This window comes from Botryllus schlosseri, chromosome 15 (assembly GCF_051294905.1).
Source record: "Botryllus schlosseri isolate E-star chromosome 15, Bs_hap1, whole genome shotgun sequence".
NCBI classification, from domain to species: Eukaryota; Metazoa; Chordata; class Ascidiacea; order Stolidobranchia; family Styelidae; genus Botryllus; species Botryllus schlosseri.
In genome coordinates, this window is record NC_137250.1 from 21,668,197 (window position 1) to 21,685,036 (window position 16,840).

General features: G+C 39.5%; 2 protein-coding genes across 3 annotated transcripts in view; one reads left to right on the plus strand and one right to left on the minus strand.

Annotated features, from left to right (window-relative positions):
- The window catches only part of LOC145457194 (FACT complex subunit SPT16-like), a 284,951-nt gene that overhangs the window by 241,092 nt on the left and 27,019 nt on the right, over positions 1-16,840 (minus strand). The window lies entirely within an intron of this gene.
- LOC145457196 (cationic amino acid transporter 4-like) overlaps positions 11,984-16,840 on the plus strand; it is a 39,732-nt gene continuing 34,875 nt past the window's right edge. The window contains exons 1-2 of one of the 2 annotated variants that reach the window (XM_080335375.1): positions 11,984-12,276; positions 16,168-16,344. In XM_080335375.1, coding sequence (XP_080191501.1) covers positions 12,210-12,276; positions 16,168-16,344 — 244 coding nt within the window. In that variant the 5' untranslated portion in view covers positions 11,984-12,209. The remainder of the gene's footprint in view (positions 12,277-16,167; positions 16,345-16,840) is intronic. The other variant, XM_080335376.1, reaches the window with a different exon arrangement.

Below are 16,840 nucleotides of genomic sequence, written 5' to 3' on the forward strand. Positions count from 1 at the left end.
TACCAGATAAGAGCTAATAAAAATGGCTAATAAACGAACGATATATGAATATCCAATTACTCGCCGAAGGAAGCCTTTGCTATCTCAGACAATGTAGCCTATTGCATGGAATTTATTGCAGGCTCATTACCTGGCAAATTCGCAAACCGTAAATATTAGTATACCGTATTTGAAGAGACATTATAGAAGACTGTAACCAGTCTTCGGGCTATCTTCGAATCATAAGTTTAGCAGTTGAATGTAAACAGCGCGTTAATGATTCACATAAATGTTTCGGGTTATTCTCGAGCGCTCTCAAATGCTCATGACCTACATTATAGGTAAAGAAATCGGTTGGAACCATTACAATCGTATGCTGACCCATATATGATATATTTCATCAATGCCACACACTGTTTGCCTTATTTCGTTGTCTGTGCATTCTTGTCGCCCTGGACATCTAAGTGAGTGGCATTGCCTATAACTGAGATGCATGACATATATGTGCATCGTAATGTGCACTAATACGTGATGGCTAGGGTGATTTTTTTTACATGTCGAAAGAAGTCAAAATTTTGTCAAAATTGTAGCGTTAGGTCAAAAAATGTCAAAATTCTTTACAAAGTCAAATTTTATAACAACCTGCATTTCGTTTGTATCGTAGATTTTGCACTGTCGGTGAACTTATCATTTGACATTTTACAGCTTGTAGCCTACTTTATAGCCCTACCGTTGTAGATGGCCGATTTGTCTGCTCATTGTCAAGCATAAACATTCAAATGTAACAAATAGGTTGACATGGTGTTATGCTCAACGTACCGCAATATCCTAACTGAAGCAAGACTGCGGGGCATTGCATGGTTCATATATCAAGAAGTACATGATGAAAAATTGTGATTTCGACACCATTGCCAGAATGAAGCAACACGGTGTGTTACCAGCAGTGTACGGTACGCACAACTTCAGTGTTGTCAGCCACAACTGCTGCTGTTGAACGTTCTTTCTCCATTCTTGGCAAGCTGCTTAGTAAGGACTGACAATTTCTACCCGAGAATGTAGGAAAGTATCTTTCGTTGTTGTACTACAACAAATTTTAATTATTTCAACCCATGGCCTACTACTAGGCCATGTTCTACCATAATACGTGATGTAACTACTGGAATTCTTCATAGGGCCAGATTCCGTTGAAAAAAGTTTTTTCATGTAAAAATTTGTGAAAGTTTTTTCAGGCCAAAATACTGCGTAAGGACAGACAGTTCCAACCAGAAATGAAGATAAGTAGTACAATTCTAACATTATGTGGGAAAACAGCTAATTTGCTTACGTTATATCAAAATTCGGTCAAAATTAAGTTTTTTAAGGTAAAAAAATGTCAAATTTGATTTTTTAGGTCAAAATCTTCCGGTTTTTAGGTAAAAAAAAATCGCCCCAGGGATGGCATATAATGATATAGCAGTTTCTCATTCCTATGTATCTTACTGCAGCAGCATGTGACTATATACAGTTGAGTAGTCTATTCACATTGATATAAACGCGAATATTTTCTGTAGCTATATGCGGATGTTTTATCTGTTGACTCAGACGGGGACATAGCGAAAGCTTCCAAGCTGTGACATACATTTCCTACAAGGAAATATTCAAGAGCTGGAATCTCGCGCGTTTACATATCCTGCTGGTAGCTGGAAAGCGGAAACACACCAGCATACAAAACATCCACAAGCTTTTAAAGCTGCCTATAAACGGGTTCGATGTCAACAAGGAGGGTTAACTTGGATTCTAGGTTTATAATAATCGACATTCATCACAGCACGCCATTAATGCATGAAACGAGTTAGATACTTTGATATTGCTAGATAGAAATGAATCGCTTGTTTTTGTTTTCAATATTATAATGACTCGATCCAGTTAATAAAATTCCCGATTGAACTGGCGTATAATCTCTCTATATATCTAGGCTAACTATATGTAGACAGAAGCTCAACGCACAGCGCTACGTTACTGTATCGGACTCTGTCTGCTGGCTGTCTTCTCAAAAAGAAAGTTTCTACACATCTCCGAACGGCAGTGAATGCCTCTTCCGCTGCCGGTACGAAAATACAAGACAATGATCAGGCGTGCAATTATCACAACCCTAATTGACGTGCGCATGGGAAGATGCACTTAGGATTCGTGAGAACCTAGAAGTTTTTCATAACTGTGTATACATGATAGGGATGGTGTGAACGTGAGGTTCACGTTCGTGTTCTGTGTGTGAACCTCGGAAAATTTGAGGTTCGCGTTCACAACAGAACCTTGGTAGGTTCTGCACTGTGAACCTTTTTCATATATTGCAATTTTCACTTCATTATAACATCTTTGGTTCAAATTTATTGACTTTCAACTGCGGGCCACTCTATGCATGGGGCTGGCAGCATAAACATTCAACACTAAACGAGCATGCCCTTGACAATCTCAAAAATTTACTTGTATTGTTACAAAAGTTTGCTCGAAATATCCAGCCTTCCGTTTGTGCATATTTAGTGTCTCTGTGCTGTGAGCTTGACCCGCAATCACATGACATCAAGAGCGAAATACACTGTATTTTGTCAGCAAATGATCCTTATTCAACCAATCAATGAGATTGATATCGTCTTCTGATGTAAAAATCTAGCAGGCGTACGGGGTCAATCTTGACTACATATGTATGCTGTATCATACAAACCAAATCCGTGCGACTGGGGTGTTGGCTATACTGCTGTATAACTTGTTAATCGGTAGCAAGTATAGAAACCCATTTTACACTCTGCTCAATATCCATGTGGCAATACTCCGACGCCGAATACATTGTCCGATCAGGTCGAAATCGTTGGCAAAGCGACGCAAGATACTGATTTTATGGGATTATTATATCATTTGATTGCCCCAGATGATACATTTGGCGACGTTTCAAACGTCAATATGTACTTAAGTACTGAGCTATTATGTGGCCCCGAGTCGTCGCTCGGTATCGTGTACAGTAGATTAATATAGGCAATCACCTAATTGAAATATGGGGTTTGAATTAGCAATATGACGTCACGTGACGTCATGAGGTTCACGTTCGTGTTCACACAGAACCTTTCAAAAAGGTTCACGTTCACACGAACCTGAACCTTTCAGAGGTTCACACCATCCCTATTACATGATTATATCAACGTTAATATAGTTGTTTCTAAAGATCTTCTTCGTTCGAGGTATATAACCTCCAAGTGAATAAGAGTCCGTTCTCATAAGTAAGAGAACGGCAAATATCTGTGCAGCAACCTTGGCACGTTTCGCACTTGTACAGCTCTCCTGTAGCATTTGCTCAACTGGAAGTTAGGTTAGAATTAAAATTACAACAACTATAATTATCTAGTTGTCCAAGTCTGCTAGTCATGCTGCGAGCCAGGCTTGATGTAAGCCTAACTACATACATTTTCCGTTCTCATTCTTATAACAATGAAATCTGATTTGATATGAACTGAGCTTGGTTTTTGTTGCGTTTCTTTCTAATTCGTAATTTCCTAGTTTTGTTCTGAATTCAGTAATTCTGAAAAATTGAAAATTTCTAGTCGTCCAACTCTACAGTGAACAAGATGATTGCCAACTTTTATCGCTGTATCTGCCGTTCATTCATTACATAAAGAGAACCGCGTCCTGACCTCGGTCTCACTTCACCACGTCATTATCAATCAAAATCAATCCGTATCATATCTTCCTGCAGCCCCCACCGGTAAAGATACAACGCACCAGCCTCCGTATGTATTGATGACATCCGACCTGCTATAATCTCACCTAGTTTCGAAAGATAACGTATTGTTTACGGAGGTTTGCTATATCTGGGGCATTGAGTCATAAACTACTGGAACATCTCCCTCAGAATCACAGCGAGTGTTGAATAATATATAAGGCGTCACGCGAGAATGGGTTATAAGAGGATTTCAAGAGAAAACACGTCTGCAGGTGATTAGTCTGCGCTAGCGCTACTAAAATTCGATGTGTATCGCGTGAGTGAATGTGTAATTAGTAATGTTTATCATGCGAGCATGCCATCATAAAAACCAATTTGTATCATATGAAGAATCTCTTGAAGATACGGAACTTCAATATACACTCGAATGATATATATACATATTATAATTGCTTCTTGGAGGTACAGAACTTCACTATACAATTGAATAGTATGTCGAAATGAACCCGAATATTTTCGGCGCACACTCGTCAAGGGTAATCGTCAGCAATTAGTAGAGAATGGAAAAGAACATTGTATATCAACGATCGTATCACAAAATATGACGTCACCAGCATGACATTTCGAATACGAGAGCGTTCGATGTATTCATATTATGATAAACTAGAATATTTCCCACCGACACTCATCAGGGGTAATCGTCAGCAACTAGCAGAGAATTGGAAATAGCATTGTAAAGATTTTTGTATATTGTGTATTGGTCATTTCCTGTTCCCCACAGCCGAAAATATAAGGGTTCAAATCAATATGAATATATCATTCAATTATATATCAATAATGAGAAGAACGTCTTTGTATTATGTGATTTGCACATCGACTACATGTCAGAAAATTTGCGTAGGTATATCGAACTGTGTGCTTGGAAGTCGTCTATTATTTAAATCGTAGTTTAGCCCAGGATCATCTTGACTGCTTCCTGGGCCTACGATAACGTAACTGTGAACAGCAGCGGACGCAGGTCAAGTTACTGGTACAGCGGAACCCATAACATTTGGTTAGCTCTCATAGTAATTCAGGCATATAGCCAGTCTGTCAATCTGCTGCTGGCCCCGCTGCTTCTTATTTCTGTCGCACTTTTGTGGTCTTCAAAACGCTCTCAAACGCATTGCACATCATTACTGTCTTCATATAACTATATATATATATATAGCATCGTCATTTTCTCATATGACAAAAGTTAATATCCGAAGCAAATAAATGCCACACTGAATGCAAACACAATACACAGTTTCGATGAACCTACTGCAACCTCTGCGACACGCTGATAACCTCTGCGACACGCTGATAAGTTATTCACAACCCACCGAGGTGAACATCAACAGGGTTTGGCTACCGTCTTCCCTGCTGTCATACTGCATAAAATACATGAGAGAAAATTCATATCCAATGTAAGCAAAATATCTCGTCTTCGTGATACCTGCCGCTAATAGCCAGACTTGGACAACTAGATAACTCTAGTTGTGTAATATGACTTATTAGAACCAAATGCCGGTAATCTCATTTTAATCTAATTTGTAAAATGTTTTTATGCCCTCATTTTAATTCAATCTAATTTCTGGGTTTCCAGAAAATGCCACAGGAGGGCTGCATGGTGCGAAACGCGTACACAGACATTTGCCCTTCTCGTGTTTTTGTGACGATGAACTCTGATTTTGATATGCTTATGAGGATGAACTCAGAACTGAACTTGATTTTTGTTGTTTCTTTAAGGAATTCAGTAGTTCTAATTCTAAATTTGAAAAAAGACTATGTAGCTATAATTATAATTAGGAAAAGCTGTTTCTAGCTGATACCAAGTTTGCATCGTCTACGTAGCGCATTGATCGAAAGGATCACCAGATCATGAACACGAAAGAGAAGAATGAAGCTCTCACCGCGAATTCTGATCAAAATCTCGGTACTTAAGACCTCATGCGCGTTGTCAGGTCACAGGGAATCATGACCTAATGTCTTTCGAATAGTATATTCATATTGAAATAATCACTAATATTTTCGGCTGACACTTGTCAGGTGTAATCATCAGCAACCAGTAGAGAATTGAAAAGGACGTTGTATATCAACAATCGTAATGTTTATTGAAGAAGATCTGACGTATTTCAATATGAAGATACTTACAAATTGTATATTGAAGTTCTATATCTCAAACACGCTCTTGAAAATCGAAGGTCATATATTTTCCTTGCCATGTACTACAGTACATATTGTACATTGTACAATGCACTTGAAAGGATACTTAGCCGGTTCGGCTTATGGTTATAGGAATCTCAAACGCGTTCGCTGCGTGTCGTCGCCGATTAAGTCTCAAGCTAATAGCCTTCAGCATAAACTGTACATTTTCCCGCTATCGTAGCGAGTTATCCACCGCAATGCAGTTTATAACACCGTCAACCATTATTCTAACCAAAGTAGTAGTAAACTGACGCCACCATGTACACTTTTGTAGTATTCGAAGAGCTACTTGGAGGTACATAACTTCAGTATGCAGTTGAATAATGTATTCAAATTGAAATAAACCCGAATATTTTCGACTGACCCTCGTCAGCAACTATATAGTAGATAATTGGAAAGAACATCGTACATCAACGATCGTGATTGTATAGTACCTATACCTAATCGAATAGATAGTTAGTAACATTGCAGCCATAGCGATGGTGAATCCCTTCGGGTTATCGCTCTGATTAAATTAATTAGAACGGACATGTTCCGTCAAATTACGACTGATTTAACATTCTAATTAAATCTGCGATCTGACTACACCAGGCGTGGAGAAAAAGATAATTCTGGAGAGAAATGTCGATATTCTAATCTTATTTGTGATATGTTTCTGTGCTCTCATGTTAATGCTAATCAGATTTCTGACCTAAAATGCTACGGGACAACTGTGTACTACGAAACTAGCCAAGCTTGATGTACAAAGGTACATACTTTTGCCATTCTTATGCTTATAAGAATATATATAGACTGTTATTTGATATGAAGTGAATTTGATTTTTGTTGTATTTCTAAATCTCGATTTTCATTCAATTTTCGAGTTTCTGCGAAGTCGGTTATTCTAATTCTAATCTAATTTTCTTGATGTCCAAATCTTGACTACACAGCGAAACTGTCGTCAGCGAGATGACTTGATTTGTGTGCAGTGCATGCTAGTCAAGTGGTCATTCCACTACCGCGACAAAGCGTTCAGTCATGATGTGATGACCCACCCGCCTGTACACGGTGTGGAGAATATGCAAGCTATGAAATCCTAGATTCAAACGTAATTACGACCGAGGTCTTGATATTTTATCCTCGCCGCCGCGTAATGTTTACTTAAAGCGCTCGTGTCATTATGTAGCACTCGACGTTAGCGTCTTTGTTGTGATACGGCTTGAAATTCGACTTCTATGTAAGCGTCTGCGTAAAAATATCATTCGATGCCAACCAGAAATGTAATTCCGCTATTCGCTTTCAAATCACAGCATCAAAACATATCTCAGATCAAACTTGACCAGGATCGCGGGACTGCACTCTTGTTGCTGGGCATGAATTTCACGAAAAGACCGTTACTAGTTGTACGGTGTACGCACAAGTGTACTGTACAGTATATATGCCTACGAATCGACAGTCGCCAACAAACGTGAAGGTAAAGTACAGGGCAATATTTAAACACCATCACGGCACAGCGAAGTGCTGGTATGTATTTGAAGAGCTTCTTGGAGATACAGAACCTCGAGATACAATTGAATAGTATGTTCATTGTTCATATTGAAATGAGCCTGAACATTTTTGGCTGACACTCGTGCGGGGTAATCGTCCGCAACTAGTAGAGAATTGGAAAGAACATTGTATATCAATGTATACATTATACGCACAGCTCTATTACCGTGACCGCCTGCTCTGACTTATAAACTCGCAGTGATTAAATATTACAAGTGTTTCAATCGCACAAAGACAATTTACCAACACTGGCAAACTCCCAGTAACCAATAAGTGCGTGTAATTCTGATTGGTTGCGTTAATCGAGGAGTATTGATTGTGTTTAACTATACGCAACCATTTTCTGAAACTCGGAGTATTAGTCACACTGACACCGTACATTCGAACCTCACCGTCGTCACGCATTTAAGCAGTACTTATCTTGCTCATTGAGAGGATCCCAGTGTTATACAATTGATTAGTATATTCACATTGTAATCTATCCGAATATTTTCGACTGACACTCCTTCAATATCTATCTGAAAGTCCTGTACCTAAGAAGCTCTTCATTAGACTATTACGACAGTGAAACAGAATAGCTGTCTTTGTCCCTGACCCGAAGCTGACATGACAAATGATATGATATTTTCAATACTCCTCACTCCTCAGCGTAAAATGACTTTTGGTGTCATATGTCCAAGAGTCCAACCACACGTACTCACGATTACGAAGAGATGCCCTGTTAATAACTTGATTAGAAACAGTGACGCGTATAGCCATTTCTTAATCACAATAACCTGAAACTCAAGCTACATTCCTGGTGTTATCTGCATACTCTACAATGCTATCTATGGCGCATTTTCGATAATGTACGCTCACATAACGGGCCTGTTGTTTATTTCGACTATCCTGTCGCACTATCCGCGGTACTGGATGTTAGCAACGATGCGTATCGCTCAGCTCGTGCTAAATATCCAGCGAACAAATCTCATTTGCGCTCCAAGGCAACTCAGCTAACGCTATGAACTGTTGTACAACAAATACAAAGGAACTTTCACCTTAGGGCTTCTATGTTGGATGAGTGCTCTGCATGGTCGATGCGTTCACGGCGAGCTGAGAGCCGTGTTTGAAGTATTCACCATATATGGGACGCCCTCTGTCGCGGTTTGGGAGAATTAGTTTTTGTTAGGATAAATTTATGATTCATGCGACTTATTATGAGGGTTTCTCACTATATTTGATATTAATCACTGCTCGGGTTGATGTTGAGTATTCTTCATTTCGTAACACATTGCGGTTTTTAAGTCGCGACAAAACGATACTACAGACACATAGTCAATGTGACCATGTGGTCACTGACCATCTGTGAATTAAAATCAGGAGTTTCAGCATCATTTATTGTTATTTTCACAAAACATAGTTGTCTGTCGGGAAGATATAAGGCTAATGAGTATTGGAAGAGCGCCTTGAAGGCACAGAACTTCAATATACATTTGAATAATATATTCATATTGAAATAAACCAGAATATTTTCGTCTGGCACTCGTCACGGGTAATCGTCAGCAACTATAGTCAAGATTTGGAAAGAACATTGAACATTGTTGATACATGTATTCCAGATGAAAGTCTTATAAACATTATTGCAATTAGGGCGGGGATTGAATCCAACATCCAAGAAGGAATAATACAAATTCCGATCACGAGATAAATCTAATCGTCCATAGGCATACAGCAGAAACTTTCATAAGCATTGGGCGGTGCACATCCCATCTCAAGAACCACAGGGATACTGAAGGCTGTTAATATAAGATTTATATACTACATCTTTGTGATGGTACGCCGGGTACTTGGCAGCATCAGTATGGAGAATTGCGATTGAATTTGAGTCAGTTCAGTGCAATATTCCCGTCAATTCAAGACAACAAAAGATGGCAAGGATTCGAAAATAATAGGTAACACTCTCAACGAAACACCAGACCTGGTCCATATAAATAACATTAACATATTCAATGTACATTAATTGTAAATAACGTAAAATATGGAGAGGTAGAAAGAACAAGTGTGCAATGAAAATGAAGGGACATTCATCGTTCTTATGGAATGTGGAGATCTTTAAAGTACGATTATTCATCATGTTTGCAACGTAGAAATATATTATTTCTTTCAAACTGATTAAAGATACTCTTTCAATATACAATTGAATAGTATATTCAATTGTATATTGAAGTTCTGTACCTCAAAGAAGCTGTTCAGATAGTCTTTCATAAACCACCCGTCCGTTGCGAGCCGAATAAGTCATAAGCAGACCAGATATATTAGTTACCAAACGGTTTCTTCTATACGTCCTGCCGATGCCAAAACTTTCATTTAGCACTTGCGACACCGCTATACTCCTTGTCACCATGCACGGACCAACTCCCAAAATGAATTACAGATGCGACAGTCGCACTAAAATATCCCTATATGTATGGAGTGTCAGAGCAGAGAGATGTAAGCATTGGCCAAATTACGTGTCTTCGCATGTGCGTGCGACAGGATAAATGCAATAGACAGAGTAGTTAGTATAGGCTATACACAGTAAACGCATTTCCTATTAAGTAAAATTAGCCTACAGTCTTCACAAATCGCTAACATATTTTTTCTAGTAAGAAAATTCTTCATCGAATGTATAAATCAATTCGACTCATTTGCACCCCGCCTAGATCAGCTTGTGGAGAAAAAACAATTGCAACCATCACATTAATTGAGCGTTGTTAGCGTGGAGTAGAAATGTTAAGAGGCAGATTAGCTCGTGAGCCGCATTTGTTTCGAAATTTCCGAGCGGAATTACTTGCTAATCCACCCATGGTAATAATGCTATATACATTTCGAGTATACAGTTGAGTTTTTCGTAAATTTGTTGGTAATCAACAAAAACATAAAACCTTGAGGTGGTTCACTTTTGGTGAAATAAGAGTATATTTGCATCTGTGTACCACCTCTGATATGCGGGTGTGAATATATACCCATGCCGCACGAAACCAGAATCCTCAGACTTATACCGCGCTATAAATTGAGTACAACATTAGTCCAAATTATATACATACATGCACGCAGGGCTTATAGTCGTGATATAATTATCAATTAGGTTCTGTTTTTTTCGTGTATACCACCATTTTCGGCTCTTTCGGTGTGAATCCTTTCGCTCAGATTGTACGCGGTAAGGGTATAAGGTTGAGAACCACTGATCTAACGACTCCTCCTCGACACGTGATCCTCATAAGCGGTGTCTTACAAAATACCTGGAGCGAAAACGGACAATTTTTCAAGTCAACGGATCAGAAATCGTAGTAAAAAATATCGGTCTGGTGCAAAATGATCATGTATCAGGGGGGAAACCTTTTCGGTCAAAGTGCCAAATGAGATTTACGAATCATTTCGCGGGCTACTTCAATGTTAAGACCATTTTTAGTCGTCCGAAAGGAGCGAACCGGATTAGGTAACAAGTGAAAGCAAGACTTATATTACTACGCATCAAAATCGATAATCATTATGACATGAAAACTCTGTGCAATGTACATTGTACATCCATGTTCTAGCGGCACGAAGCGCCAACTTTTTTCAAAGGAAATGAATGAATTCGGTAAAAAATAACGTTGCTTGTATGTAGTGCGGGTCGCCTCTGTATAAATACCCCCGGGATAATTTGGCAAGGACTGGATTAATCGACGCTGGGACACATCAATATAGAAGATTCGGCGAATATGCGTTCATCATTTTGTGCAAAGGTTTCATCGCTGACGATGTTTCTGCGAGTGCAGACGCGAAGTCGCATGTCGGACAACACGTTCTCTCATAATTGCAGATATAGTTAGACTCAATTCTGTAAATTGGGCGCATTTTTAATTTTAATTTTCAGGGTGGGTACCAAAGAAAGAAATCAAATAAATCAGCCATAAAATATTCTACTTCCTGGTCATATATGAAGATCTACGGAAAATGTCCCTGGCCCGTGGCTGCGCCAATGCGTCGGAACTGATATTTTAGTCATCAACACCCCAAATTTCGCGGCCAGGTCAATCAAATTTTTGGTTGGCCTGGTAATTTCCCGGATATTTTTTTTGATGTTGATATTATAAGTTATAACTAGTTTCGATAATTACCTCGCGGGCCACTCAAAACCTTCTCTCGGACCACATTTGGCCCGCGGGCCAATGGGTTGGGCGCAAGTTCGAACACCATGAGTGGGACTTCGAACGACTAGAAAAATTTCAGATTTTCTAAATTAGAATATAATTATAATTATAGCAAATCATTTTTTGTGCAAATTAGACTAGAATTATATGGCTACCCAGCTTTTGCCATATTCGAGGAAAATTAGATGCACAGGTTTTTCCAAACTAGATTCGAATTACCGAAAACTTGGAAATTGATTCAATTTCAGTTCATATCTCATAAGCACGAGAATAACGGCAAATGTCTATACAGCATATTTCGCACTACACAGTTCTCCCGTAGCATTTTAAGGAAAATCAGAAATTAGATTGGAATTATAGATTAGAATCAAATTACTGGCATTTTGATCTAGTTCGTCTGATTGTCCAAGTCTGCCATGAATACCAAAACAACAACAGAGGGTAGCCTCAAAACTGATGAGTGAGGATACGCTTCTCACGGTATCACGTCGCTGTGAGACAATCGGAAACAGTCACATATTTATAACCTTCCGCGAATTGATTTTGATGTGATCGAAGCCTTGCCCGGTTCCTATCCGTTCCTATAAGGCAGAAACTTCGCACACTGCGTTTAGCGCCGGTTCGTGAGGATGATAAGAACGTTTTGCGACGATGCGTTTCGCAGAAAGACTTGTCCTGACAATGTTGAGAATTCTGGTAAGTTCTTTCGTTCGTCTTTATGAATAATTTTGTCGATTCAAAACGCCACAAGATTGTGATTTGCGATGCAATGAAAAGATAGGAAGGAGTCGAAACGACTCGTAGACTTCTAATGCAACACGCACCTTGGCATATTAGAACATATAAGTAGAAACATCTGTGACAGGGGTTATGTGATGATTGAACTGCCGAACATATGAAAATTGAACGACATGGGCGTGCTTGTGTTGAACTTATGCGCTTTAGATTCCGACCTAAAGGAGTCGTTGAATTTTGCGGGACGGTGACCGCAATGAAACAGATACATAAACTAGGCAATTTATAGATCCCCCATGGCTTGTATGTTTAAACACTAAATCATTATTATACTGTTTCAGCCAATCATCATTATCGTTCCTCGTTTTTATTTCACTGTATGTAAGCCTACTCAATGGCTAGCTTGTATTTGTTTGGGTTACTCAGGGATATCTAGAAGGAGTTTCAAGATATCCCTGGGGTTACTCTGCGGAAGAGGCGGTTCTGATTGATTCATATTAGCCAGTCTTCAGGATTACCGGACCACGACCTAACATATCGACCTCGCCCTCCGCCACATGCCACCTGATTTTGTCGCTTGCGTCTTGGAGGCTACTCCAAGTTGTTTCGACACCTTCCTATCTTTTCATTGTATCGCCGTCTTGTGGTGTTTTGAAACGATGAAAATATCAATAAACCTGAATGATTGATTGAGGCATTATTGTTATCAATCCTATATGCCTACATTTATTCGTACTCTATTTGTGCTCATTCTAATTTGACAAGCACCGTCTGAAGCAATATGTTGTATTCGACGTAGACCTTTGTATCATTCTGAGTTACGACAAGATAGGTTGGTCGGTAGGTCGTGGGCTCGATCCCCGGGCGGGTCAGACCAAAGACCGGATTAGTAACACCATGGCAGGGGTGTCAAACATACGGCCCGCGAAGCAATTCTGAGTAGATTGGAAAATTTCTATCTTTTCTAGCACATTTTTAACATATGATGAGATTTTTTGCACGAAATACTTTCATGGCCATAGGCCGAATTATAACCACCCGACTATGTCGCTGTAGTTTCACTCTAGTTGCCACTAGTAACAAGTTGGCGCAACTGGCAACCAATTTCAAGGAGTGCTCACTACGCTGAGTGTTTTATGGAAAAATAGCCCAAAAGTAGTTATTCACATAGAAGCGAAATCGCCAATGAGAAACCGTTATATGCAGTTTATATGGAGTTGCACAAATATATAATTGAAATTTCTATGGTCGCACTACCATGGTCGACCCAATAGATCCCCAGACGTAAGAAAAACGCGACTCGCGGTTCAATACCAATAAACCAATTTCCTATGTCCGCGTTTCCAATTAAATATCTTGTATATCTCGTAACGCATATGCAGGGCTAAAATCAGATTACGGCTATATCAAAGGGAGTATAGAATATGACAAGATATATCGTCGTTCGCGCCACTGTCTGGGCGGCTCTGACTGAACTGTATTCAACTATACATAGATTACTATCTTACTAACCTACGGCTGTAATCTATAATGCAACCGGAAAATCATAGTATTTAGCCCAGGGGTGGGCAAACTTTTGAGCTCGCGGGCCGCATTCAACATATGAATTCATTCGCGGGCCGCACTATATAAAATTGGAATTATAAACCAAAACGCAATATTGATATTTGATTATATAGTGAGGACATGGAGACAATATATGTGCTTATTTAAATCAAGACAAATATTGCTTTGATTATATCGTACACGCGTCAGAAACATATATTGGCGAGATTTCATAGGCAGGCGGACCTCAATAACCAATTTGTAAAAACTATAGAGATGAAGGTCGGTTAGCCCGATTCTTAGAACAGGATTGAAATATAAATCTGTGAGCAGTGATCTGTATATAGATTTAGTAATTCCACTTTTGGCTCAGTTCCAGGACACACAATGCTGACAGCATCATAACCATGTTAGCTTCAAACACGCTTCAACTAGTTGTAGATAAAATATAAATACTCCCATTCTACGCATACAGACGGCGAATGTACCCAAGACACGCCCGAATCGTTTTTTATAAGCACATCACTGAAATATTTAAAAATGAAGTGGGCAATCTGAATTCCCACTGGTGATCCAAATTATGTCAATCTCGTCGCAGCTATCCCGCTGTGATATCAAGTATTTACCTTAGATCAGAGGTTCTCAAATTTTTTAAGACACACCCCGCCTCCTTATGATGGTCAAAGATTTCGCGCCCCCTTGTCGTCATATCACAAAACGCAACCAGGATGCTAGCAAACCTAACGGGTAGTTTGATGGTGTGGAAGGTTGCGACTGTGAATTATACATATTTAAAAATCTCTCATCCAGACTAAATAGGCCTACATGGTAATAACTATTAATTGGATTAAAATCGCGCGGTGCGCGAAAGTTTTTTTCAGTCGAGCTCAGCTTCGCGCCCCCTTCAGATGCTTTCGCGCCCCCCCCCCCAGTTTGAAAACCACTGTCTTAGAATTATCATGGTGAAATATACTAAGAAAAAGTTAATCAAGTCCCTGCATTAATTCGATTTTTAGTACGCATTTTATCAGAATTTTTTAAAAGTTTCTCTAGACTCTCGCGGGTCGCACAGAACGGCGTGGCGGGCCGCATGCGGCCCGCGGGCCGTAGTTTGCCCACCCCTGATTTAGCCAATTCAATTGTTCGCGAATAAATGCGTTGCGACTTGCTACTTGAAAAAGCCTATGATCCGTGTATTATCTATATATGCTTCAAGGTATTCAAGTGAAAAGCAAGAGCATGAGGTAACATTTTGTAATCAGTTTGAGTTTGACACCCCTGCACTATGGTATTCATGACTTTCCCGCATGACGCTCAGCATTATCGGTATAGATAGCATGGAGGGTAGGGCTCTTCAAAAATGGCTTTTTTTCTCAAATCGTACTGGCTACTTGATAAAATTGTTAGGTTACCTAATTTAAGCCTACACACAAAATTTGGTTCAATTCCAGCCAGTAACCGCTTTGCTACAGGAGAAGAAAGTTTCTATTTCTTGTATAAAAATTAATAATAAAAAGTTTGAAAACTTTCTGTTCACTCCATGAAAGTGTTAGGCTGTCTATAGAAACGATGCTCACCAAATTTGGTTCAATTCCAACCAGTGGAAGCGGAGTTATTGCCGTCGAAAAATTTGGATTTGAATAAAATAGTATTTACGGTGACCGATTCTTTGTTTATTTATTATTGTTGTGCTCACCGTAAATACTATTTTATTCAAATCCAAATTTTTCGACGGCAATAACTCCGCTTCCACTGGTTGGAATTGAACCAAATTTGGTGAGCATCGTTTCTATAGACAGCCTAACACTTTCATGGGGTGAACAGAAAATTTTCAAATTTTTTATTATTTATTTTTATATAATAAATAGAAACTTTCTTCTCCTGTAGCAAAGCGGTTACTGGCTGGAATTGAACCAAATTTTGTGTGTAGGCTTAAATTAGGTAACCTAACAATTTTATCAAGTAGCCAGTATGATTTGAGAAAAAAAGTCAATTTTGAAGAGCCCTAAATTGGAGGGATGGTGCAAGACTTTCTAAGCCCTACAAGGCTATATATGCACCTTCATTGTCCAGCGGCAATACGGCATACGCACATTATGTAATCGTGATATGCATATGCAATATGCATGCAAAGATCGTATGTATGTATGTATAATAGTATATTCATAAGTCGGAGTGTATGCCGCAAAAAATCAAGGACAAAAATGCAGAGCGTCCTATATAGGTATACTGTTTTGGCGTACCACCTTTTAGGTGTGAATATACTATCTTTTCGCCCAGAGCGCACTTTGTTTTAACCGTTTATAGAGCTCAAAAAATGCCTGTCGCTGGGGGATTTAACGTTTCTGTCTATCGGCGCCATGGTCGGTAGCGGACTCTACGTTTTGACTGGCACAATAGCCCACGATGTCACAGGCCCGTCAGTCTGTGTGAGTTACGTTATTGCCGCAGTTGCAGCTGGATTATCATCGATCTGCTACGCGGGTAGGTTTTCGCTGTGATGTAGCATGCATAGTAGTATATTTCATGTTTGCAAGAGGCGGTGGAAGTAGTCAGCGTTGCTAATTGGATATGAATGTAGATGTAAAGCCGCAAAGTTAAACTTAGTTACAGTTACAAGTACAAGTTGCAATTTCCAAGGCATGTCAGAACCACTTCAAGTGGGAGTGAAGTATAATTTGGCAGAGTTGATTCGGGGGAGGAGTCGCACAGCGCAAAATGACTATATATATATATAAGGTAACCCTGTTTTGAGATCCGTAGAGTAGGGCACTTTTCACAGGCTGCAAAAATTTAGCGAGATAGCGCAGTGGTATAATTTGCGGCTGCAACACCAATGGGTGCGGTTTAGAGTCCGACCGAGGTCGCCTTCAGAATTCCTATACCTGAGTGTTGGAGGTTTGTCTAGGCTCCTATACTCGCCACCTCATTCGCGTAAGCGGTGTCTTACAAAAAACCTAGAAGTGCGCCGTGCTATAAG